The sequence below is a fragment of the Hippoglossus stenolepis genome, chromosome 12, assembly GCF_022539355.2.
Source record: "Hippoglossus stenolepis isolate QCI-W04-F060 chromosome 12, HSTE1.2, whole genome shotgun sequence".
NCBI lineage: Eukaryota > Metazoa > Chordata > Actinopteri > Pleuronectiformes > Pleuronectidae > Hippoglossus > Hippoglossus stenolepis.
This window is the reverse complement of record NC_061494.1, coordinates 5,120,295-5,146,792: the sequence shown is the minus strand read 5'-3', so window position 1 is coordinate 5,146,792 and position 26,498 is coordinate 5,120,295. Positions and strand designations below refer to the sequence as shown.

The following is a 26,498-nucleotide window of genomic DNA, read 5'->3' as shown; positions in this document are numbered from 1 at the left end:
ACCATGATGCCATCGCAGTCCCCTGTACACAGCTGAACAAAGAATTTAAGAAGTTTCAAATCAAAGTGTCGTTGACGTGAGCTAACGTAATTAGCCTTTCTCGGGGGCCCCGGCAAATGCCTGCTTTGCCGCCACGCCCCTGCAGTCAACAGGTCTCAGTTTATATCCCTGTGTGTGTTAAATACAGAATATGATGATTTACAGATTTTCAGATATGAGTTAAGTCTGGTGCGTTTTTAACGTGTAGTATGTAACAAGAACTTAATTATTTTTCAAGTAACTTGCACAACATTGAGAAAAATTACAGTTACAGACACTCAAATGACAGCAGTGTTCAACATATTGGATGTTTAAGTGATAACTTTGATGCTGACTTTATCATGTTAACTAAGGCTTTGATGACCTGGTTTATTTGCCTGTTTAAGTTCCTGAAATGTGGAAAAAGTGTGTAGGCGGGGAATGTACTACTGTATAAGATCCTCTGTCCGTCATACTCTGTCTCAATGCATTTATCATGCTGCTGGTCAAAGTGAAGAAAACTGAAGATAACTCACTGTCACTTCAAACCTTCCTTTCATGAGCACTTTCAAACTCCCCCTCTCAGAATCATTTTCAGTATAGTTCTAAGGGAGTGAATCATCAGAAAATAGTATAGTCAGAACAGCAGGTGACGTCAGCATTTTCTGAAGTCGCAGTTCAGTAAAAAGGAAAATGGTCAGAAACATTTTTTTTAAATGTTGTAGTTTACTGACCCAAAAGTTGTAATTGGCAAAAATTTTAATACCCTAGTGACTTCCATGATCAGCTGGAGGCATCTCTCCTTGTTTGTGTGATTCACCTTTGGTCCCAAAACTGTCAGACTTTAATCCACGAGGTTTAGATGTAACCCTCTTATTGCAGTTTAAAATAGAGTAAGGGTTCAGAATATAATTCAATAGAAGAAAACATTGTTATTAACCATGTTATTTTATAAAGTGCTGCATGAATTAGTCTTTTTTGCATTTTGCACCCACTTGTGCTAGAGTCAATGGTTTTTCTAATATTCTATTTTTAACTTAGTCCTAAAAAGGTTGTTGTCAACAAGTGGTAAACGAGACTATTGTTTTTGTCGATAACCATCAGGCTGAACATGAAAGCTGATCTCCTGGTAGTACTCGCCTTTACAGCCTTGGTGTGTTTATTCTTGCGTCGTTCCAAATGATTACTAGCTTTCTCAGAGGCAAGGTTTTCGCAGAAGAGGTAATCCCAACAAATCAAGTTAGAAATTGGAAGCGTCAGTGGTCGGAAGTTGAAGTCATGTGACAGTAGCGTAGTTTGTTTATAGCCTTACATTAACATTGAATCAATACAATAATTAAGAATCAAACTTGGGATTGTCTCATTTCTTTACACAATAATCCAAAAGCAATTGTTTTACTGTATTTCTTGTGTCATTGTTTTTGTGGGTGTTTGTCAGCACATGTCTGGATCTTGTTTTTTTTGTTTGTTTTTTGGTCCTCTTTTAATTGCCCTAAACCCAATTGCTTTATTCATTGTTCTTAGCCAATGGTTGAAACTCCATCCACAAATGGATTGAGGATAAGTTATATCTTCTAATATGCACTTCTAATTACTCCCATTTCCTATTGTCGTTATTTTTGCAAAACCTACAAATAAAACAACACAGTGTATAATTGCTTTTCAAAAAATATACTTTAATACAGACATGTTTATAACCAGCGTGCATCTATGACCTTTAAACCATGTAAATCAAACTCAAGACAGAAGTACTCATGACACAAACAAACGTACAGCATAACAAGTCTTGACATGCCTTTGTAAGTACAATACAACAGACGGGCAGAGTTGCTTGATATTCAGGGTGAGGAGGTGAGAAATAGGAGCTTTAACAGATCTATACATGTAGGAAGTGTTCAGCCCCTTTATCAGCATGCAGCGCAGTCTGTTTTCCTTGCACCGAAATGTAACACACTGGCAGCTTTGTTTGATTTATATCCTGTCTGATCTTCAAGGTGAAGTCATTGCTTCCAAAAGCCCCCAACGCACCTACTGTATCTACAACAAGACGAGTGTATGTGTGTGTGAAGGTGGTGGGGGAACAGTTAAGTGCAACTTTCTGATAAGGAAGATAGAGTTTGAGGACATTTAAACACAAACTTGTTTTTTTCTTTATGACACAGCAGTAGATAGTAGGGGTTACTGACCAGATGTAATATTGATGACTAGCAAGACATGGCCATGTCATCCACATATGAGCAACCAGCATACATTTTAAGTCACAATGTAGCACAGTGGATTCAAATGTTTTGTGCTACTAATTTCTTGAACCTTGTCCGACACAGAAAGCCTGACTGTGACTGTAGGGGCTGTATTGATGGGCTGCTTGGTACGTTCACATGTTGTGTGTTTTCTGGCTCTGTGCTGCTGCTCATTTTTGGATGAAGCCGTTGGCTCACTGGGAGATCAGCAACCACAGCAAACTCCACACAGAAACCACACATTAAGCTTTTCAGTCAATAACTCCATGTAAAATCTACATTTATGACATGACACTTAATTGACCTTACAGCAGAGGTCAGAGTACAAATCATTTGAAGCCACGCTTCATTGTCAGGTTTATGTTTGGCTTGTTCACATCTATTGATTGGTCGCATGTCAAACACAAAAATTGTTGATACATATTTTGTGTTTGTCAGCTGCACCAAGAAACACATGAAGTGTTAGCAAATTCTGCCTTAACATGTTGTATTTATACCAAACAATCAGGTAATAACCATTTGATTGTCCGTTTGCAAATTTGAAGGAGGTTGAGTGTAATACTGATGTTAAAACACAAAATATGTCCGTACTGGAATTGAGAAATGATCTTATATACTACAACATATAGGGTGTATCTGTTGAAAGCTTGGCATAGTAAAAAAAATAAACACAAATGGAATTCATACATTTTTGTAGGGCGGTGCCACCATATTAGATTATTATGGCTAATGTGTAAGCATGCAGTTGTCATCTTACTCTCACATACAGAGAACCAGAAAATAATAGCTTTTGTTCATAGTCATTTTTTTGGCCATCTTATTCATGTTAATCTAAAAATCCATGTTTTAATTTTGTTCTTACCAAGTTTTGAGAACATAATAGAAACTTTTTTCACAAGCTAGTTGCAAAAGTTCATTCAATCTCATACACTGTGTACTTCCTGGAAACGGTGATCGCAACGTTTGACAGTGATTTTCTTGTCAAAATATCTACCCACTGCTTTGCTCACTTGACTTAAAAATAATTGTTTTACTTTTTTGTACCATTTTAAGTGATAATGGAAATTACACCGCCATCTGCGCTGATGTATCCTTTCTTGGCCGTCATTTTCACAACTTTAAAACCACCTTGGTGGTCCCTAAGATGGGAGGCCAAGATGGCGACCGTTGAGGATGGTAAATTTCCAGTGTTTCTCATTCCTACTGTTTGACGCGTAGAGTCTGCTCACACATACACAATTGCAAAGTGAATATTGTGGGTCAATGTTCACCAAAGTTAAACACCACATGAAGCTATGCTACAATTTGCTTCACCCCAGGAAACAAATGTTTTATTCACCTCCTCACTCACACAGATTGGAAGTGAATGACATTTGCGTATGTGTGACCTTGCCTTTATGAATACACCATCAGGGAATATGCACTGCATGTTGCTATACTTGTTATGGGAGAATGCAAATTGAGGCACAGCCTATTCACCATTACAGCTCAGCAGGTAGCTTATTACCTGCTGATGACATGGAGTTGAAAAGACAAGTGAGCTTGAACCATACAGTGAGTGTGCAGCTGTAAAACCAAAGAGGAACTCGTCCTTTTAGCATAACACTGCTGAGTGGGATTTTACCAACATGATGAACCCTTTCACAAAAGCATTTAGCAAATACTAAAATAATGATAAGTGCATGTTTATGTTCCAAAAATGTCAAAAACATGTGATTTTGAAATTAAAAACAAAGCAACAGCGTTAATGAAATATTAGCTCTTAATTCTGGGAAAAACATGTGAGATAGAGGCTGACTTGGCAGTTGTCTTCACCATGGCCTCATGTTGTTATGCTTCAAAGGCAGTAGGCATCACATTTAGTTTGACACAGAGGCATTGATACTCAAAAGATGCTGAATGTCACCTCTAACAGACAGAGTGACCGGACATGATTAGAACGCACACTTAGTTCATGGCAGACAGACACAATAGTGCTACTTTTTCAACACAGTGAATCGCTGTGCAGCATAGAGAATACAACAGTGTTTCGACAAATATCCAGTAATAGTGAACAAACATGCACCACAAAGTGAAGAAGAAGACATTTTACAAGTCATTGCTACATCTACTGTAGCTAACGGTGAAGTGTTCAACTGTGTGACCGTAGTTAGCTTTTATATTGCTGTTGACCTGTGCTAATGGTGGGAATACTCATTGCTTCTTTGTTTGCTACTCTTGTGCTAAGATATTTGTTGGTGCTTTATCACCTTCACAGTGCCTTTAGAGAGCTTATTGTAATAAAGGCAGTGAATTGCAATCTGTGTGTGTTCATGTGTGTGTGCTGTGCTACTTAGTTGTGTGCATGTCTGTGTGTTTGTTTATCCCCTGCTGGCACTTCATAAATATGTTGTCCTACTACATCTGCAAAAGAGACAACAGGAGACTGGCATCTCGAAGTCCCATTGACCATCTTCACTAAAAGATGAAAGCTTTGACACAAACTAGTCCACGAAGGACTAAAGTAAAGTAAAAGTATCCAAATTCAGAAAGGCTGCTGCATCCTCTTGACGAGCAGAGATGAATGAGGATGTGCTGCCAAAGTACTGAAACAGCATAGAAAAACAACGCTTTCTCTGCAAGCGCCATCACAGGGCTTCAAAGGAGAAGGCGAGGACGAGATGAAAGGCTGGATGCATTGTGGCGCTTTTAAAAAAAAATAACACTGGCTAGCCCTATACTAACTGATGTCAAGGTTTGCATTTTTAGCAGTCTCTTTTTTTCACGAGGATATGAAGGCTGACGCTATCAAGTCGAATCAAGTGTCCTCTGATGTTACACACGGGCAGGTTTGTAATGATGGTCACGAGAACATTCAAGTTATTCTCTAATATTATGACAGAAGCGTGTCCAGCAAGCAAATATTTACATAGATAACTTGTGGATAAAGCTCAGAGCGTTTCTGTTGGTATGTCTCCTTCTTGTCCTAGCTGTTGTGCCTTTTTTAGTCAAACATTGAACAAACAACTGAAACATGCTAGAGCACAAAACCCTTCTTTTGTGTTTAGTCTCCGTCCTTAATTACTTTTTTTCGAGTGACATAAAAAAATTTGCCTGATCCATCCACTTTGAAAACCTTTCAAGAGCTGACTCTGCTTTGCACTGTCCATCTCCCCAAGTTCTGTAACTGTCTAACAGTTTCAGAAACACACTGTATCTAGATTACAGATGGTTACTATGGGCTCTCAGGGTCAGTAGACAGTAACAGAACGCCTATTGGGTGTGTTACATTGGACACACTTTGTTCTCTGGGATGGGCAGCTGGGCAAACGAGCCGCAGTCGGTCGGGGAATCGTCAGACCTGGGTGATGCATTGCCGCTCAAAGGGATGCGGGCTGCGATTGCTGACATTTCTCCTGTTTGACTCTCTGCGGTAATTCCTGGTCGCTCAGAGGTCTGGTTCATGTTGCTGTTGGGTATGGTCCCCTTGCCGGTGAAGAGCTGGATTAGGCACTTCCGGAACTGGGCAGAAAAAATGTGGATTATGAACAGTGAGATTGAAACAAGATTGAAATCATTTGTGATTGCAATATTTTAGGTTAGGGTTAGAATCACAAGTGACTATATTACACAACATGTAATTGTGTCTGCGCTGTCCTCTCAGACACGCACACACAATGGGCAGTGACGATGATTCCCTGTCTAAAGCTGTTCTCGGAAGAACACAGCCATTGTCAAGTGGTCCTCACTAATAGCCCCAAAATCATTTGTTTCCACATTACTTTTAATCTAAAAAACACTAATTGACCTTTTTCAGTGCTGAAGTTCCCACTCTGTGAAGCCCCGGGGGAAAATCCTGATTCCTGACCCTTAGTGACCTGTCTAATTCAACATGCAAGCCTCCTAACTGCTCCCCTCAAGCCAGTAATCATTTTCAAAGTGTTGCATTAACTCCTCTATCACCCTCATGAAAACAAGCAGAGGGGTACTCTAGGACTTAGATCACTCTGGGACCATAAATGTGATGTTAAACCTCTTACATCTCCTACTTCCTAAACCTTTGAATAACAGCGCTTTTAAAAAAGACTCCTGCACAGAGAACACGGTCGTAAAGATGAAAGGTGGTGACATTAATGTGAAAGGATGCAGTGCAGTAGTTGCCACGATTAAAGACTAAAGATAAATAAAGGATCACTGTAATTTGACAAAACCTTCACTATTGTTTGGTAGAATCGTAACCTTAAATCTGCATTTGTTGACATACTGTCTGACCTTCTAATGTTGACAACTAACCAATTCACACAGACAGTGGAGACGTAGTCACTCTTTTTTGCTCTGGTTGGGTCTCCACTAACCCCTGAAGAATGTGTTTGTCTCTTCAGCTGCTGTTACCCAGCAGCAGGAAATCAGTATCATATACAAATCAATTTATTAATTTTCTAAGAATTTCTTTATTTTGTCACATGCTCTATTTTTAGGCATTTGTGTCTGTTGATGTTGATCAGATGGTGAAGCACCAATGAATCTGATCCTCAAGTGACATGGGTTTTAAAGAATACTATTAGAAGTTAACAGCTTGTTTCTAAAAGGGCTCCTTTACCTTTGACCTTTTGGCCCAGAAAAGTCCTTGGATATTGCTACTACAAGTAGTTGTGGCCATGCATCATGGAAATCCCCTGATACTCTGGTTCCCCTCGCTTTGTTACGTTACTCACAGGCCCTGTTCAGACCTGACGTCTACATCCGTCTCAAGTGATCTGATCACAAGTGGACAACTCAAGTGTTAATGCCAGATATGAAGAGAGTCAGAGAAAGGAGTATTGCGATCATGCACTAGAGGTCAGGTGACCTCCATGAGCACCAGCAGATTGGTTGAAGCAGCAGGGGCTCCGTATAACCCAGAACCTGTCCTTATTTACATCAAGTGTAAATAAGTCTTAGTGGATGACCCATTTAAAAGTGAGTGCAACTCAGAAGTGGGGCAGTCAGATGGACATGCAGACTCTGTGCTGCTCCCTGGCAAGAGGGTTTTTATTATGGCAGTTTGCCAAGCACATATACAGTGCATGTACTGTAGCTGGACTGTAAAAATAGGTCGCTCTAAAACTGTACTGTGGCTAAGTCTCACATACAGTCATGTTAATCATAACTGGTTTTGACAGTTAGAATGTTCTCTATTCTGACAGGAACGTATAGAATCCTATTGAAACAAATAAAACCAGGCATGCAGGGTGAAAACTTGCCACCAACAGTGGAGCAACGTGCGAATGGTGAGTAATGTGAACATGAAAAGGTCATTAACAACTTGGAGGAGACTTCAGGAGGGTTTCGTGTGAACTTTGAACAACGGTGGCGCCAAACTGCAGCGAAAGGTAAAGTAAAACTGATGTGACATCTGTAAATTGGACACAGCATGTTTACCAGAGACACAACAACAGCACTAAGTCAGTGGCTCCAGTCTTCTAGGAGCAGGCAGACCTGCAGGGCATCACAGTTTAGCTTGAGGACACTGTGAGCTCTATTTCTGCACACAAGGAGTGTTTGGCTGTGGAGCAGCGAGTGACTGTTTGCACGAGTATCGCTTTGTTCATCTTAATACATAAACCTCTTGTTACATCAAAATCAGCAATTACACATAGCTTTTTTAATTGCTTGTAAACCCACTAAGCCAGACGTTAGTCTTTACTACATAAACTAGACCACGGACCCCCATTTGACAAGATGTTTGGTTTTAGTTGTTGTTTAGTTGTGTATGAAATGTACATATGGATGAAATTATTATGAAAATAAATTCACCCCTAGTGGTCCCCGGGGACTTTTTTCTTTATTTTAGATTTTGGTAATCACAGTTAATGAGTCTGTAATCACCATTGGGAGGCAGGTTTCAGCTCACAGCAGAGAAAATAATTACATTTATTCTAAATAAGGAATGATTGTTTTACAGGGAAGTTACCAAAACAATTGCTCTGTGGTTACATGATCAAAAGTGACTCAAATGGAATCTAGAAACATATGGACAGACCTTTTTATATTTGCACAGTCAACAATGATTACCCAGAGCGTGAGTCTCACTAACACTGAGACAAAGAGCGAGACAGTGTAATGCAAAATTAAACAAGGTGGATGGCACTAAAAGAAAATGTCAGCATGCGCCCTTTCACATACCATAGGTTGTTTTTTTAACAACGAAGGCATACATGGACAGTTTTACCTTAGTCACACACTATGCATTATTTAGATTATTTAGCTGACAGACATAACAGAAAAAGAAAATCGTTTCAGTATTCTGCAGCAGCTTTCATCTGTTGCACACATGCTGTGATGTGTCTCAACCGTGGCAGAGGAAGGAATTTCGCCACCTGCCATACTCTGATGAAACTAGAGACTTATACAGCACTGAGCACACAAGGTCCTAGTGCGGACTGAAATGAAAGTTACCTGTTTGTTCATGAAGACGTAGATGATTGGGTTGTAGACAGCGGCTGTCTTGGAAAAGAAGGCGGGGATAGAGGCCAGCCTGGGATCGAGTTGGATGGTCGGATGAGCTGTGACCAGGATGGCGAAGGCTGCGTACGGCGTCCAGCCCACCATGAATGCAACGATCATGACCACCACCATGCGGGTCACCTGTCGCTCCGGCTTCTTGGCGCTGGCCAGGCGACCATGAGACACCTGGAGGAAACACAAAACCATGACCGTCCCTACAGCACTTTCTAACTTACTCAACACTTCAGCTCTTAGGATTCAACAAATATAGGCTTTTCAAGGCTGACACGACATTAAATATCCATCTCTCAATCTATTAATTGCATAAAAACTATATTTGGAATTCAGGTCAAGAACTATTCATCTTATCAGCTTCACACTTGCCATGTGTATAAATAAAAGCCCAAGGAAGTGCAGTGTCTAATTTGGCACGATTTGGACGCACAAAATAATAAGATTTGAATAAACAGACAACCAGGGCTCTGTAGCAGCGGCGCATGGGACTCATCAATGCAAGTGACGTTCACAACAACCGCAACAACTGATTCCCCAGTTCAGTTTTGAGTCTTTGTAACAGCTCGACCACAAACTCAGACATTGGAAGTGCGTGTGCAGAGGATGCGACAGCTGCCTCGACAGTTTCCTTTTAACGCTTTTTTCTTCTTTTAAATGAAGAATAGGTGCTTACATCTATCTTATTTCTTTTATTTAATATTTCTGTACAACATAAATATCATATTCTTCGATACCTTTGTGTCAGGGTATTTATAAGTGTCTCCAAATCTATATTCTAGTATAGCCCACAATTACTCTCTGCTTTTCATACAACTTTAATGGAAGTGTTTCTGCCAGACTGCAAACTGGTGTAAGCGTAATGCAGGCTGCTCAACAACACGGCCACCAGCGGCAAAGTGTCTGCCCACCACTGGATTTGAGTTATAAACCATGACGGCTCATTTCAGCCAATGCAGGCCGAATACACGGTAGATAGACTGGTTGTAATGAAGGTATAAATGGCTTTAAGGCAAAATGTGGCCAAGCAGAATCGCAGCAGAGGACGACTCGCACACAGAACAAAACAAGATCCAGACTGAAGTGTGAATTTCACATATGACAGAGCTGTACAGACAGTAAAGAAATGTGCAAGACTGCCAAAGTTTCAGTCCATGTTGGACTGTCCTCAGTGCAGAATGAGATTACCACAGGTCACAGCAGCTCACAGAGAACTCAAACAAATTCTGGTAAACATACATACAGTGATGGAAGTTAGACTAACTGGTGCAGACAGACAATAACAGAGAGTGACAAAAAACATCTCATGTCCAATTCTTCCTTGCAGCCACTAGGGTGGAGTGTTTTGAGGTAAAAAGTATATCTACACTCACATTGGAGTAGAATTTGATTTATATTACCCCCACAAAGTTTGAGTCACTTCATATCAATGCAGTATTTGTAAATATGCCTTCTTTAATGTTCTGTATATAGTTATTTGCTGCTATTATTGCTGTTTTTTCTGCTTAAATTTAATTTGGAGGAAACCTTTACACTAATTGCACCTCTGCACATTATTCACTGTCTGCAACATGTGAAATCCAGACTACATTCTTCGTGTGAGTCCTCCTCTGCTCTTCTGTGACTTTTTTCTGACCGCTGCACCAGAAAAGAAGACATACAAAGAACACTCTTCAAGGCACAGCTCAACCCATGCCTACCATTTAAATGTAGCAAGTAAAATGTCCTCCCTGTGACTTTTGATTTTGCAGTTTTTAATTAAAATTTTAAACTCAGAAAGGATTGATTAAAGCATGCGAGACCAAGGTTGTGCCTCTTTGATATGTCTTGCTTTGTAAACATTGAAATCTTACATTCTAGTTTTCTTAATCATCATAATTTGATATTTAATCATTGCGTTACATATCATTTAGCTGACGCTTTTATCCAAAGCGAATTACAATAATCATCATAAAATTTGATATAAAGCCTTGGGTCAATTTATAGCTCAGTGTAGTCACCACTCTGTAATGGACAGTGTTGTCCAGGAAGGGACAGAGATAAGTGTCCAACAGGTAAAGCAGCCAGCACCCCCCAAGAAAACACATCCAACATCCCTGAGCACATCACACTAAAAGCTCCATTTTAGCCACACTAATGATTTTCTGTTTTTATGCAGTCAATGAATTTACAAAGAGGAAAACTCTACAGAGCCACTCTCTAAACTGGCCAGCACTGTTTAATTGTTGGTGATAAAGCTCCTAGTGAACCACTCAGTCCACTTAATTAACTAGACAGGCACTCAGTAGAGGACTGAGCCGAGGCCAAACAATCCTAGACGTCTCACTCTTATAATGGAAAATAAAGGATAAAATCTAAAGACCCTATACACCTGAGAAACAGACATGCTTCACAAATCAGCTCCCTCTCTGCACTAAAGTGTAATGGTTTCCTCTCTGGCCTTACGCCCCATCCAAACACTGGTGCAAATCAGTTCAGCACATTTAGCAAAATCCTGCTTGCGAAGACATGGGTGAAACCATAACTTCCTTTGAGGAGGTAACAATATCGACATGAATCCAGAGAATGTCCGCAGATTATCGGGAGTTCAGTGCATGTCTGAACGCAGCTTGTGGGTCCATTTACAGCAGGTCACCAGAAAATTAGCATTCGGGTTCCAATTAAAAGGTAGTTTTCATTTTCCCTCATTTGGACTTCCAGCCTCGTGACAATCATGAAACAGACCTTATGTCACATTAAATGCAGTCCAATGAACATTTGGTCTCCACTGGCAGATATTAGGGTGAGTGATTGAGTTATTAAGATGACAAAATGAAAACCAGTAAACTCACGGGAAGAGCATGCATTTTTTCTCTCTATTACATTTGTCAGCTGCAGCTATTCAGTATTTCAAATCCACATGACTGAAAATACAGGTCGTTTACTTTAAGCACACCCCATCAGAGAAAATGTGCCTTTAAAAACATTGAGAGAAATGTAATTAATCTAAAAGCATAGAGTCTTATGAAATAAACTGCAAAAATGCGTTTGAGTGAGAACTGACCTTCCTGAGCTTGCGGAGGAGTTTCCCGTAGCAGAAGAATATCACTCCCAGAGGGAAAATGAAACAGGTGGTGAAGAAAGTGATGATGTAGCTGTGAGCCGTCATGTTGGTTGAATACCTGGTCAGACACAAGAACAGGGACACAGACAGTCACTGTGTGTGTGTGTGTGTGTGTGTGTGTGTGAGAGAGAGAGTGTGTGAGTGAGTGAGTGAGCGACCACAACATAAACATTTTAATAAATAATGTTTACTAAGCAGAAATGTAGCCCTCTGACTTGTCATCTCTTGATTTTGATGAGGACGTTTCCATCAAGTCGCATAAGATCAATACCAAATTGTCTCTGCAAGAACAAAGTGGTTATCAGGCCCATAATGTCCCGGCTATGAAATGTCATTTTTTAATTCACAGGCTTTTATCTAGCTGGAGAGAAGGATGACAGCTTTGCACCTCATTTGAGCTTAATTTAACAAAGGGACATTTCACAGCTGAGACAAATGTCTGTGGCCCAATTAGGGGCCTGAGGCCTGTAATTTAGTCTAATTATGTTATTTCCATGAGAATACCTACAACCGTCAAATAAAACAAGCCCCCAGATTCATTTTGTAAAGAGTGTGTGTTTGTGTGTGTGTGTGTGTGTGTGTGTCATGCATGCATGCACCTTAATCCTTGTTGAACCAGGGAAGTGTGGCTGAGCACACATTTATGATGCTGCAGCTCACACCTCATTTTGTCATGTGTCACATACTGTATGTTAAATAATTATTCATGATGAATAATTATTTGCTCAGTTCGTTCAAAAACACTAAACTTAAAATTGTACTGTTGTTGTTCTGTGAAGGATTTGTTGTTCGTTACAAAAGAGAAACTCTAAATATCTGTAATTCCTGACATGTTCTGGGGCCCGAGTGCATATCTGGGCCCCTTGTATCATTAAGACTTCCTCCCTTCATTTAATTTAAGACAAGACCAGGGGACAATCCACAACAGTAGTTTGTGAAGTTCAGTTTTGAAGCCTCAAGTTTTTGTGGAGTTTTTGTTTTTAAACCAGAAGTGACGCAGGGGGTGAGAGCACGAGGACTTTGCATGCACCACCTACACCTGCTAGCTGTCAAAGCACCACATGCATTTGGGTGTCGATTCTATGCGATTACCATGTATTTGATTCTGAATTGAACCATCATTTACTGAATGAACATCATGCTGTAGTGAAGAAATCTCAGAACTAGAAATTGAGACCATAAACTCTTTAGGAAAACGTTTACTGACGTTATAAATCCGGTGAGAACTCCAGTGGAGTTGCCCTCTGCTGGTCATTTGAGAGAACAAACATTTCAGGCACTTGCGAATTGGCTTCACTTTCCGGACCTGGAGTCTACATCCCTTTTTAATTACAGTCTATGGCCAGGACATGAGCTCATCTGGATTCTAATTGCACCCTTTATGTTCTCTGTAGTTTTATTAAAACTGATTATAGTATTTCTGTGGCAATCTGAGGCCATTGGCTTTATTTCTCTGCTTCCTTAAATGTGCAGTAAAATCTCTTCCAACTCCAAAGAATTGTTGAAATGAATAGTTGCCTTCATACGCTTTTTTCCCCAGCAGCTCCACCTTTTGATAAGGAGGCTAAAGTGCTTTGAGATTCAGGGACTTAATGAGCCGCTACGGTCTGTGTACAGCATTTAAATAATCTCCGACAGCGCTGTCTCCAGCCAGACTGTCATGTTTGACGAAGTGCATAACATGAACCTGTCCCGATAAATCTGTCAAAACAATTCCCAGAAAATATAATTAGTTTAAAGAAGAAGTCTTCCCACCACCGGCTGCTGTGCCCCTGTTCAACAACTTCCCGCATGACTGAGGGAATCTGCTCATTTGCACTGCAGAGCTCAACACTGGGGTTTCAGGTCCTTTTTTAATACCATCACCAGGAGCCTGCAAATTTAAAAATGTTTAAATCCAACACAGTAGTTGTATTTTTATGGAGTATTTATTCTAGGTGAACAAACGTATGTCCAATAGCTTTAATACTATTTAGCTGCATTAAATCTCACAACAGCCACCGCCAGTGTTGTGTCATGAACGTGCTCATCTTTTTTGGTGAACCGAAAGGCTCAGTTCACAACTGCTGAACTTGAGCGTTGTTCACTCTCATGAAAAATTAAAGATTTAAAGAAAATGTATACTTTTAGAGTGACTATTACCTATGAAATCATGCAATTGTGTAGCCCACAATCTATAATAATCTCTAGCACAACATCTGAACAATATCTCTGTCATATTTTAGTCTTATAAAGTGAAGCAGAGCAAAGTTAAAGCTTTTAATAGGGACCAACAGAGAGAAGAAGAACTCAATTTCTTATATGGTACTTCGTCACTGTCTAATGTCGACCGGGAACCAGGTGGGTTTCAAGCAGTTACAAAAAAATAAAAATAAGAGCGATAACTATATTTCAATCTTTATGAACTTAACTTTTGTTTTTAACTGTGAAATTGCACAACACTAGCCAACTTCCTCACTTCTTACAGAGGAGAAGCAGTGAACAGAGTGGTTTTAGAAAGTTCACATCCCTTCACTTTTGCACGTTTGATTGTGTGTGTGTGTGCGTGCGTGCGTGGAGTCACCCAGCTCATAGTGTTTCCAAGTGCGACATGAAGCTAAACTGGACTTGCTGGGGGATCTTGAACACGTTTCACCTCCTCTATTTCGTAGAACGGTCACTAAAAAGAAGAGGTGGTCCACAACACCACCCATCAGCCACTTACAATTCAGTCTTGAGATTCCGCCCCAGGCAGCTTAACACCCATTCATACTACCACTCATGTGACCCTAACAACTCACATGTGATCTCCACAGAGATCAGCACAGCAGGTTTAGTTTTTTCCCCCCCAAAAGGAAATCTCTGTATTGAACTGCTTTCATCCTTCACTCATTTCTCTTCTCACGGGTCTCCCTGTCATTGCCTCTGATTGGACTTCACAGTTTGTTTTTTGTCCTGACGTGCAAAGTGTGTAGAGGCACCTTATACACACACACTCACAGAAGTGAGCATCCATAGGATCAAGGTCTCGACTCATCTCAGGGATGAATAAAGCAAAGAAGGAAGCATCTGACACAGCACAGGATCTAATTGTTTATAATACCTTTTAATAGACTACAAGTAAATATTTCTACAATTAAGAACTAAGAACATATTTTCACTTTGTCAATCATGCAAATTTATCCATTAATAAACTGGAATGGCCCTCAGCAGGTTCAACAGTCACCTTATGAAACCACATTTAAATTCACTAGATCTGGATTTTGATTTAGAGCTGCACAAAATTTCACAAACTCATTAATATCAGTCCCCTAAACATGCCTGATATTATATGCCTATCATATGCCTGAATCCATGAACCCATGAATTATTCTTTGAGAAATTGATAAAAATGTTGAAATGTTAAAGACGGTGAAAGAAGAAATCGTGGATCCACCCCCTGAGCCGGATCCACACCAACATTTAATGGGTTCCTCCCTGACCCACATCAAATCCTTCCACCTAGTTTCATGGAAATCAATGTTTGCGCTAACTAACAGACAAACACATGAATCTGTGTCAGTGATGTTGGTTAAAGTTAATTCACAAATTTAAATTAGCCTGCAAACCAAGTGATTATTAGCCAAGAAGCTGCAACAAAGCAGCTGGATCAAACCACAGAATGACGCAGGTAAGCTAATTATCACAGTAGATGAATACACTGAAACCACCACAACCACAACTTGGAGGTGTAAACACTGAAGTATCAAAGTCACTTCACAGAGAGATGCATGCAGTCCACATTCAGACACTATGAGCTTATGGCAGTAAGCGATGACGCCGCTGCTGCCAGGGCTGGAAACAAATTAGAATTACAATTTGTCTGAAAGAATAATGTCTGAAAACTGTTTGTGTTAGAGAATCACTTTCTGATGTGAAATCTCAGGACTAATTGTTAAAATACTTTAAATTCTTACCATTTGTTACTACTTTGTATTTTCTGTACCCAGAAGAAATAGTGGTGGGCTGGTGGAGTTAAAGGGAATCATATGATGTTTTTTTTAAACATCCAAACCACATTTTTACATTAAGGTTGATGTAAGTTTCAGGTAACAGCGTAGCTATTTTTTGTGTTGATAGGCGATTGGTAGGAATGAGTGCAGGATTATTGCAGCTCAATCTTCAATTTGAAAAATGTCAGGTAATAGAATTTCAGTGAACAAGGAAATGACTACAGCTTCTGATCTACAACGATCTAACGACACAGACTTGGTGGCTGTTTATAAAAAGCGGGTTTGTGATCTTTTTTTTAAAAAACACAATAAGTCTACTGTACAAACACGTAAAAAGTGTCTTTATCTGATAACTTAATACAATGGAATCATGGAAAAGATGGTGACAGCCTGTTCTTAGAAGAGCTAAATATTATTAATGAATGATGTCAAAATAAGACAGAAATAAAAGAACATTTTATTGTTGTTGACGAAAATGAATTAGGATAAATTGAATTATTAAAATGTGACGGACACCACATTTTTGATATTGAACAAAATCATCTGTAATAGTTCACACTGCACTGCCGCCAGACTGAGCTCCACCATATTAAACCACAGTTTCCATTTGGCTTCAGAGATGCTGCCAGTTGTTTTCTCACTTTTGTCATTATTGATTTCTTATATATAATGTGCGCTAGATTTTCTGAGCAGCTCCAGGGTTTTCAGATGACAATTTCCATCTGTGTTTTTGTAATAAATGTCTTACACAATAGCTGAGCTTGAAGGGAATTGAAAGAGAGTCACCAGTACACTGGTGGTGATTGTATCCCCACCCCTCAGCAAGGATGCAGCCACCTACTGATAATCCACTGACACCATGCAAAATCCTTCCAGTTATGTTTTTTTAGGATTGAGGAGTTGTCCAGTGCTGCATATTGGCAAAATGATGCACACAGATGAGGCATTTAAAATGCATCAGTTTGTGCGCGTGGCTACGCTCCTCACACACCTGTGCTGTTTGAGCTCCGGCTGTTAACCAAATGTTCTGACAGAGCTCATGCTGTGTGCAGCCAGAGGTGGATCGGGTCATCTATGAGATCACACATGGAGTATCCCCATAAGGTGATCTCTTAATTGTATAGTCTGGAGCATCCGTTCCTCCCCTGTATGCTTCATTGGAGTAATGGTGCCTTTAGAGGGCTTGAGGCCAACTCTCAGCCCCCTATCTGCAAGACTTTGATCAAAGCAGCTAAATAGCATTACCCAGATGGCACCCTGAGGGCCAAGGTTACAGCCAACTGGTTTCTTGATTCCGTCCAGGAGACACATTCACACAGTTTGAGCTAATACAGTTGAAGCAACATTGTATATCTGAGTCACAGGCTCAGTGCAGAATGTGTATGACCTTTATCTGTTTGTGTGTGAGGTGTGTGGGGAGGGAAATAATGAATGCAGGGCTCTTCTGGGTTTGAGGTTGGGTGAAGCACCAGGTTTAAAATAAGGTTAAAGTCCAGTATAAACATGGCAACAGACAAATAGATGCTAATTTTACAAAGACTGGACCCCTTTCTATTTGATCAATGCCTAGATCATAACAGAATAAAGCAATTTTCATTACTGCTCATTTTAGAAAGGTCATTACCAGGAAACATGACAATGACTCATTGCTGCTTCGAGCAGCTATTGCTGGTGCAGTGGCGGATCTAAGATTTTTTCTGATCAAGGGCAATAAAGGGGGCATAATTTAAACAGAGGGGCTTTGTTTACAGTTAGCTCTATAGCTTTGAGCAAATCCACACATCATTGTATATTGAAATGTTTTCCTTGTTCAAGCACATTGTGTACTTCAGGAAAAAAAATATTTACAGATTGTCATATTTACTGTTAGTAAGGGACTAGTTTATTTTTTAAAAAGACGATTGACTGCACAGGGACACTTCAGGGGCCAATGAGGTTGCAGCTGGGGCTAGGGCCCCTCTGGCCTTGCCCCTGGGTAGTGTTAGCGACATGGCTACAGCTATCAGCACACTGCTGTCCACAGCAAGAAGCAACTGAGAATTTGATTCAGTGATGTTGATCTCAGTGCTATGATTAAATCATCCTGTTCTGTTATTACAAAGGCAGATTCTGTAGCTTTTAGATCAGTCAAGCCAAATATTTTACGACAGACCATAAAAGAAATGTATTCATAGTTTTTACCATTCCTGTCAGCCCTCCCTCTCTGAGTGTCTCTTATAAGAGGTGCTGCGAGTGTGTTCTGGGACTGGGCTCAGGAAGATAGGAAAGCAAAACTTTGTTTCAGAATACATTTTTTAACTACATGTCAAAAGCATATTTTTGTCTCCGTCAGGACACAATTTAAGATAAAAAAAATGAACTGTAGCTTCTGCCATTTGGATGATGTGGCCCATAAATCCTGAAGACTAATTTTCTCACATACTCCTTGTGGTATTGAGCCATGGGGACAGTTTTCTGCCAGGATTTTGAGAATTATTAAATACTGTGTGCAGCCACCTCAATACTATAAAGGTTAACAGAATTTTGTTTGTGCTGATCAAGGCAATAAAAATGATGCCTGAAAGATTCCACAGCAATGTGTCTTTCCAGAAACAATTGCCCGGCTGAAATCAATAACCCGCAAACTTCCCTGTCACCAGTTTTTAATTGAGACGATTTCTCAAGTGGTAAGAACAAAAAAAAAAACAGGGAGATAGAAAACGTGTGTGTGTTCTGTGGACTGACCCTTTAAGGTCAATTTTGCTCTGTCAATTTGTATACAGTCATTGATCCTAGTGAGTTACAGAGATATAGGAAAAGATGTTGGTTTCTTACCAGTCAGGCTCACAGGTTGTTCCAATCTTGCTCACGGTGTATCTGTTCCAGCCCAGCACAGGAGGGAAGGTCCAGATGAAGGAGAAGGTCCAGACGAACAGCAGACCCAGGATGGCGTGCTTCGCTTGCAGCCGGATGTTCCCCAGGGGGCGGCAGATCACGAAAAACCGCTCGAAGGACAGAACGGCCAGAGACCACAGGGCTACGATCCCTGAGGCAAAGAGCAGGAGGTCAGCGTGTGGAGACGCAGTGAGAAAACAGCAGTAGGAGAAACACCTTCAAGACCCGGAATTATGAAAATCAATGCTGTCTTTTTATTTGTCATCACACAGTAATACGCCTATAGACTATTCTTTCCTGTCATAAGCCAGAATGTTTGAGCGCATAATGTCTGTTTTTGCATCTCTTAAGGATTCTCCACTCTGTGGTTGTATTTCATGTTTTGGAACTCGTCCAGCTGGGGTTGCCTGCTTTAACACTTCCCTCTTAAAACCAACCATATTTCTCAATGTGTGAAAAGAAAATGTTTTTGTTCCGAGGTGGACACATCTGTTAGTGTCTGCCCCCCCAGACCCACTATGGGATGTTCATGAATCGCAAATACAATTTACACCAATACTGCGGTTAATGTTTTTGACCAAATCTGAGCTTTGTAGAAAAAAAAGACACAAAAATGATTACGTTTCACTGTATTAATCAGTAAAGGTGGATGCAAGCAAGCAAAAGACACCTCAGTGGCCTATTGATTATCGATCAACAAAGGTTTCCTCACCCCAATCTATGACATCAGTAGGTTTCTTCTCAAGCCGCAACCGCTTCTCATCCTAATGACAAGATATGGCCCGTGTTGCTGTGTGCTGCAGCCACTCTTTGCCCTGACGTATTTGTTTTCATCTACTTCTTGAATCCTTCATAATGGTGCTATCTGGGGTGGTAATTCAGTGAGTGCAGGATCCACCATGACAATTCACGTACTTAAGTCAATGTGCTTAGATTAATTCTGTGTCGTGGGGTTTCAGCTGTCCTCCTCTGGCATCTGTATGTTAAGTCGATAACATGTGATATATTGCTTCAGTTAATATAAACTGTAATGCGTGTCTGGAAAAGAAAATCCAAGCTGTCTCATTCAAATGCTACAAGTTATTGAAAGTGACTAACTATCGCAAGTGAAAGTAGTTTGATCATATTTTCATAGAATCATAAGAAACTAATGATATTTTCCGGAGCATCTCACATAAATTATGGTCTATCGGCCAATTCGATGTAATAAAAACATCCTGTGACTTCCAGTGTCATTCTGCTGTTGTCGACTTGTCTAAGATGCCAAAATAGGATCGGCCAAACCTTGTTACCAAATCCAATAATGAGCCTGTTTGCCCTGACATAAACAAGTTTCTCTCTTCATGTACTGGAAGTTGCTGGATCCCACTTTGAGGACGTCTTTATTCCGTCTGAAAAAGAGCTTTGGTGAAGGCTGTGAAAGCAATCCACTGACTTAGTTAAATGCTATTGGCGGTCACTGTGCTGGTAACATACTTAATGGCCAGTCATGCACCACAGTGTGTGAGGAAGCTTCATGTGCCGTACTGCATCTAACATCCGCCACGAATGTGGATTTGATTTTCTGCCTTAGAGAATCACAATGTGCTTTGTGACTGATCCTGAGCTCCGGCTTTTATACAGACAATGGCAGCACAACAGCAAACATCAGGCAGGCATGAAAAATCGGATGCAGGGAACTCTGCAGCGTAGACTCACAGAAGTTAACAATACGTCAGAGACTATTTCCACTGTTATCCTCACAACTTAGAACACATTTTACTTTGTACACACACTAAAGTCCATCACCTCAGCCCTCATGCCCTGGTTTCACTTTCCCATGTGCTAATGCGGATTACAATTACAGAGCTGCATTGTTGGGAAACATCTTAAAAGTGTGCAGCTGGAAAGGATTTACAAAGTCTATTCTGTGGATTAAACAAGAAGTTTAACCCTGAAAAAAGCTTCAGTTATGTTGTGTTTTTGCTGCTCAAATCTGGGATTTTATTAAATGTTCTTAAAGTCTTAGGCTCGTTTATAGTGTGTTGCGTAAATCTTTCAAAGAACCCTCTAAGAAACTGATCAGTTTTTTCCATTTTGACAACAGCTGTAGTTGGACAGATTTGTAATTTGTATGTCACCTCCCTCTCAGACGTTTTAATTTATGAACAGATATTTGATTCAGCTGTGATGGAAGCCTGCTGATGTGCCATGTGGGGATGTCATTAATCTTACATCTTTGCACTATATCAGCAATGCATTGAAGAAAAAAAAGAGGAGAAAGTTGTAAAAACCTACCGAAGAAAGTCACAGCAAACCCCTCCAGGATGCAAGCCCACTTCCCAAGGAAGAAATAACCCCTGGAGTTCGTCAGGAAACTTATTACTCCACCGGTGAGGGAGACCAGAAAGTCAGCGATGGCCAGGTTCACTATGATGTAGTTCAGGGGCTGCCTGAGCTGCTTGAACTTGAAAGTGACGAACATGACGAGGAAGTTCTCGCTCAGGGACAGCGAGGTGACCACGAACATGAGCACCGCCAGGATGGTGAAGTTCCACGGCGCGATGTTCTTGATGGGCGCATTGAAGGGGTCGTCGGTGGCGGGGAGTTCCGCGGCCACGGTGTAGGACACAGCGTTCACGGACAGGCTCGGAGAATCCATCGTCCCCGGACTGTCGGCTACTTGCTTGGTGACCCTAACCGAGAGAAAAGCCCGTCTGCGCTCGCTGCCTCATACCAACAACTTCACGTGGAGTCACTCGCAGGGATCCGCGCTCGCTGCTCTGTGCGCCGCGGAGCATCCTGCGCGCACCGGGACTCTTCTTTCACAAACTTCTGCTGTGGAGAAACCCGCCTCGGCCGAAGCGCACGATGGAGACAGAGAGAGATCCGACAGAAATCCCGAGCCGAGCTTTTGGACAGCCGGAGTGTGGTCTACATGTGAGGCGCAGCTGCGGAGGATCGAGCCCACGCTGCGGGGCGCGCAGCAGAGGCGATGTGCAGGAGAGCGCTGGCAGCAAAGTGCACGAATGACCGATCAGTGGCATCTTGGAAGCTCTTATATACTCTGCTGCTCCGGCATCGCCGCCACGCGTCCTGATTCGCGTGCGCATCACTGCCTGAAAACCACTGCTTCCAAGTGTCCGGGCTTGACGCGCGCACACTCCGGCTACACCCGCCAGGTTAAAGCTGGGTCCGACCCCACTCCGATTTTTTTTATCACGAACCAATAATCACCGTGAAGTCAAGTGAGTCCCTGTCTTTAGGCGTCACACACGGACACCTGGTGGATTTGTCTTTTTAATGCGCAATCATAAATCATGCGTAAATGTATGCACTAATGGCTGATTGGTGGATTCATCAACATTAAGTACACGAGTGGAGTGCCCGTTCTAAAGCTGGCTTTTTGTTTGTCCTGTGTTGATGCTCTGCAGCTACTTCAGAATGATCCCTTGTCATTAGTGAGTCCTCCTCAAACAGTTCTACAATATACTGCCACTTGTTATTGTTTGTGTGCTTGACGTTGTGTGCAGAGCTTTTTATAAACAGCCAAAGGTGCAGAGTGAAGTTAGACAACTTTGTGTTCATCCTACCTGGTTTATCTGCAAAGAAAATGTTATAGTCAATGTTTTTCAAAAATACAAATGAATTTGCTTTATTACTGTTCACGTGTATAGTTTATGTATAATTTCGATTGATTTACTCTACTGGTGTTTGCTTTCATAGATTGCATTTCAGCTATTTCAGACAGCTGCAAAACAATTGATATGATTTTCAGGCCCAAGTTCACTCCATTTCAGAATAGATTAGAATCTTTAAAAAGATAGTAATTCAGCCTAATGTGAAGTATTGTAGAAACACAATTAACATTGTTCTTTTACTCTGAAGACAACTTGCTAGAGAGGAAGTGATTCTATGAATGTAGCTGCCATGAAGGAGATCAGCACCCACTGCTGCGGGGACTTTCTGTGACAGTCCGATGTAGTGAAATAAAATAATCCAAATAATCTGTCTGTGATTTTGACCCACAGTTTGACCTTTAGTTGCCGACCTATGCTGTTTTTTATCTAATGATGTAGATCAGGGGTCTTCAGCAGTTTTCTGACCAGGGACCCCTGAGCTGATAGACATGGAACAGGTCTCACACAACAGGCTGAGCTTTGATTTTAGACTGACGCCCTACTAAACAACAACATGCCACCATATCCACCTGCTCACCAACAGTCCAATGAACTTTAAAAAAGAGACACTTTACAACACAAAGGTCCTAAATTGATCCCATTTTCCAAAATGTCCCACTGTCACTTTTTAGCCAGATGTCCAAAACAGAGAGTAAAGCAACAGTAACAGCAGCGGCTGATAGGCGGTCCTGACCCTGAGACATTATTAGTAGCTCAAAGGTCGAACAAAACAGCAACAAGCTGAATGTTGCGGTGATAGTTGTGACGCATGATCAAGCTGCAACTGACATTCTGGTTTCATCCACATGTGTTTCAATAATCCTATTTTGCATTTAACGCCACAGCCTGAGGATTCTAAAGGGCCAGACCTTTCTAAAGCAGTTACAATTTTGCTGTGAATGTATTTCATATCCCACAAACATGTCATTTATATTTCAGGTTCTCCTTTCAAGTTCACTTCGAGCCAGAACTTGAAGGTCAAGTCCGCGCAGAACTTCTGCTAAGAGGTGAATTACCATCCTGCTGAACCTCATCATCTCTGCCCAGTCTTTGATCTAGTTCCCTCTTGTGGAGACCAGCCTGTCACACCAGTGACCATCATATAAATGAAGATGTATTGCCTGTGCTGTCTGTCCGGACCTCTGTGTGACTGCTTTTGCCTTTGGCAGGTGTTGAAAAGTATCATGCGCAGAGTATAATCTTGTACCTTGGACGAAAAAGAGTCAAAAGAGCAGTTTGTGCTCCGACTTTGTCTTTGGGATTTTCTTCACTGTGGCATCATTTACTCTGCAGTACTGATCCGTATAATTGACATAACTATTTTACATGAACAGCTACATGCTGTAATTCAGCGATTTATATGTCAGAGACTTAAGCACTGACAACACTAAAGAAATCACTAGTGTAGGTTACAAAATTGCATTATTGTGACACGTGCAGTTTTTTAACCTTATGTTGACAGACAACACAATCCCACCCCTCTATTATGTGATCACCAGGCTCACATCAGGGCAGTGACCTGTGGAATTGGACGGTCCAGCTGTTTCGCAGAAGCTTATGATTGGATGGAAACACAAGCCCATGAGGGAAAATCTTGAGAGGCATTGGCAACTGAGGGACCAACCTGAAATGGAGACGTTAGTGATCATTCTTTCCATTCTATTAGAGTGTGGAAGTGCTGACGATGGGAGAAACCCAGTGAAAAACAATTGAATTAGATGATTGTTAAAGATTTATTGGTAAAGTTAAACTCAGTGTTATACAATTCATATTTATTTCTCATACTCAAGGTCTGGGACGTCACTGTATAAGAATAACGTAACTCCAGTCATATGTTTGATCTGAAATAAAGAGCCTGTTGTTTAAATGTGTTTTTATACAGCAGCTTTTCCAGTCTCACTCAATGTGCTTTACAGGACAAGTCACATTCACCCATTTATACAGCGCCTCTATATCATAGAATATGACATAATATAACTTTAAAACAGTATCGGCACAGCCAATATCTTGCCAAGGCAGAATGCAGATTGGAGAACCTTGGGGATCAAACCCCCGGCCTTCTGCATGACCCTCTATCTCCTGATCCACAGCCACCCGTTATCATTGTAACATGTTGAAACAGGTGCAGAAGGGTGCAGGACTTCACAGTCACTTGAGGCAGCCTTATATCAAAAGTATTTGTCATATAATATCATATTATATAATAATCTGCCAATTCCACAAATGTCTGACCATATTACCACCATATTAACTTCACTTGTATATACTCGATTGCCTGAGAGAGTGCAGTGCTGATTTTGGTGTGACTTGGACATATGATACGGTCGATATTAATAAAGATGTAATACACAAGCGACCAACCCTCTGAAGCAGCAGTAGTTGAAAACTGGGTCAAACACGCTGCCAGATCATTATGATATTTTTATTATTTTTTACAATATAAGACTGACACAGACATTCACAGGAGTCACTGGGGCAGATCTCCATCGTGACAAAAACATTCATAAAATCACTTCCTCTTGTTGTCTTTTTCTTCTTGCAAGTTGTCTTCAGAGTAAAAGCACAACATTTGTTTGTGTCTGCCTTGCTTCATACTAAGCCAAATTACAAAGCTTTTCTTTTGAAACGTTCTGAATTTGGGTCTGAAGATTGTGTCGATTGCTAAACAGACCTTTGAAATAGTCGACATACAATGAATGAAATAAATAACACCAGATCAATTATTCAAATTTATATATAAACCACACACGTGAACAGTAAAAAAGCACATTCATTTTATGAAAAACGTTAATTATACAATTTTCATTGCTGATAAACCAGGTAGGATGAAAACAAAGTTTTCTAATTTCACTCTGCACTATAGACTGTTTATAAAAAGCTCTGCACACAACATCCAGCACACAAACAATAAAAAGTGAACGTATATTGTAGAATTGTTTGAGGACTCACTCCTGACAAGGAATAATTCTGAAGTAGATCCAGAGCTTTAACACAGGACAAGAGAACAGAACATTAAAAAGAGGCACGTTTAAAACAGGCACTGCACTAATATAATACAATATAATATACTTCTTGACATATTTCATGAGCCCACTCTTGTTGACCAAATTTGTCTCCTTCCGTGCTCCCTGGTTTCTGTGGTTTCTCTCAACCTTAGAGTCTGGAGCGTAAAGGTGAGATAATGCTCTGCTTTCCTGGGGGACAGGAGAAAACCTGACCTCACGGGTTCTGTTTATTCCACCTCCCATGCTCCCGATCACCTGCAGTGGGCAGAAACACCCTCCAGCTCTGAAGCTTTTGTGCTGGTGTGTGTGAGCTCAGTTGCGATAACCTCCTGTGACTTATTTAGGTGAGTTTGGACATGTGCGCTACACACCAGTCTTCCACTCGATGATGGGGTGAAAATACAGAAAACAGTTGAGGGACTTGGCAGCAAATTGTTTTTCTTGAGCTTTCTAAATCTACTGCTGTGTACAGTCTTATCCAGGGATTTGAACTGAAATGTTAAATCTATACACAAACACACATTTGAAGAATTCTGTATTCTAAACGCATAGATGCTGATCTTGATACGCTCTCACAGACCTGTTTGGTTATTAGAAGTAAAATAAAAAATAAACAAGGATTTTGTGTGCCGTGATTTCAAAGGCTACCACACAAACAAACATTTCAGCCTCACTCCAAAAGAGAATTCCAATACTATCCGTATCAGACATTTGAGATTTAATACACACTTTGAACATGTGGCGCAGCAGACCTGCATACTGCATGTGGCACCAGAGCAAGGTGTGTGTGTGTGTGTGTGTGTGTGTGTGTGTGTGTGTGTGTGTGTGTGTGTGTGTGTGTGTGTGTGTGTGTGTGTGTGTGTGTGTGTGTGTGTGTGTGTGTGTGTGTGTGTGTGTGTGTGTGTGTGTGTGTGTGTGTGTGTGTGTGTGTGTCTCAACATTGGTTCTACATTGAGCATTTTAACATCAAATACACATCACTGAATCTGAACAAAAACTGTTCCTATCTCTGGTTTGGTCTGGTGCTCACATACTGGTGTGTTATTGGAAGCTCATTCCCACAAGGGTATTTATGATTGATTGTCAGCCAATCCCCCCTGAATTGTGCCCAATAATATAGGAAATAGTGCATTGTGTGTGACACAGATCAG

The 26,498-nt window shown here is 40.9% G+C and overlaps 1 protein-coding gene across 1 annotated transcript; it reads right to left on the bottom strand.

Annotated features, from left to right (window-relative positions):
* Window positions 1–1,673: 1,673 nt before the first annotated feature.
* Window positions 1,674–21,767, bottom strand: valopa (vertebrate ancient long opsin a). Its single transcript, XM_035173452.2, has 5 exons — window positions 20,961–21,767; window positions 18,624–18,834; window positions 11,779–11,896; window positions 8,676–8,909; window positions 1,674–5,759 (listed from the first exon to the last, which is right to left on the bottom strand). The coding sequence occupies exons 1-5, from the start codon at window positions 21,322–21,324 to the stop codon at window positions 5,523–5,525; spliced, it is 1,164 nt and encodes a 387-aa protein (XP_035029343.1). The 5' UTR covers window positions 21,325–21,767; the 3' UTR covers window positions 1,674–5,522.
* Between the last annotated feature and the right edge of the window lie 4,731 nt (window positions 21,768–26,498).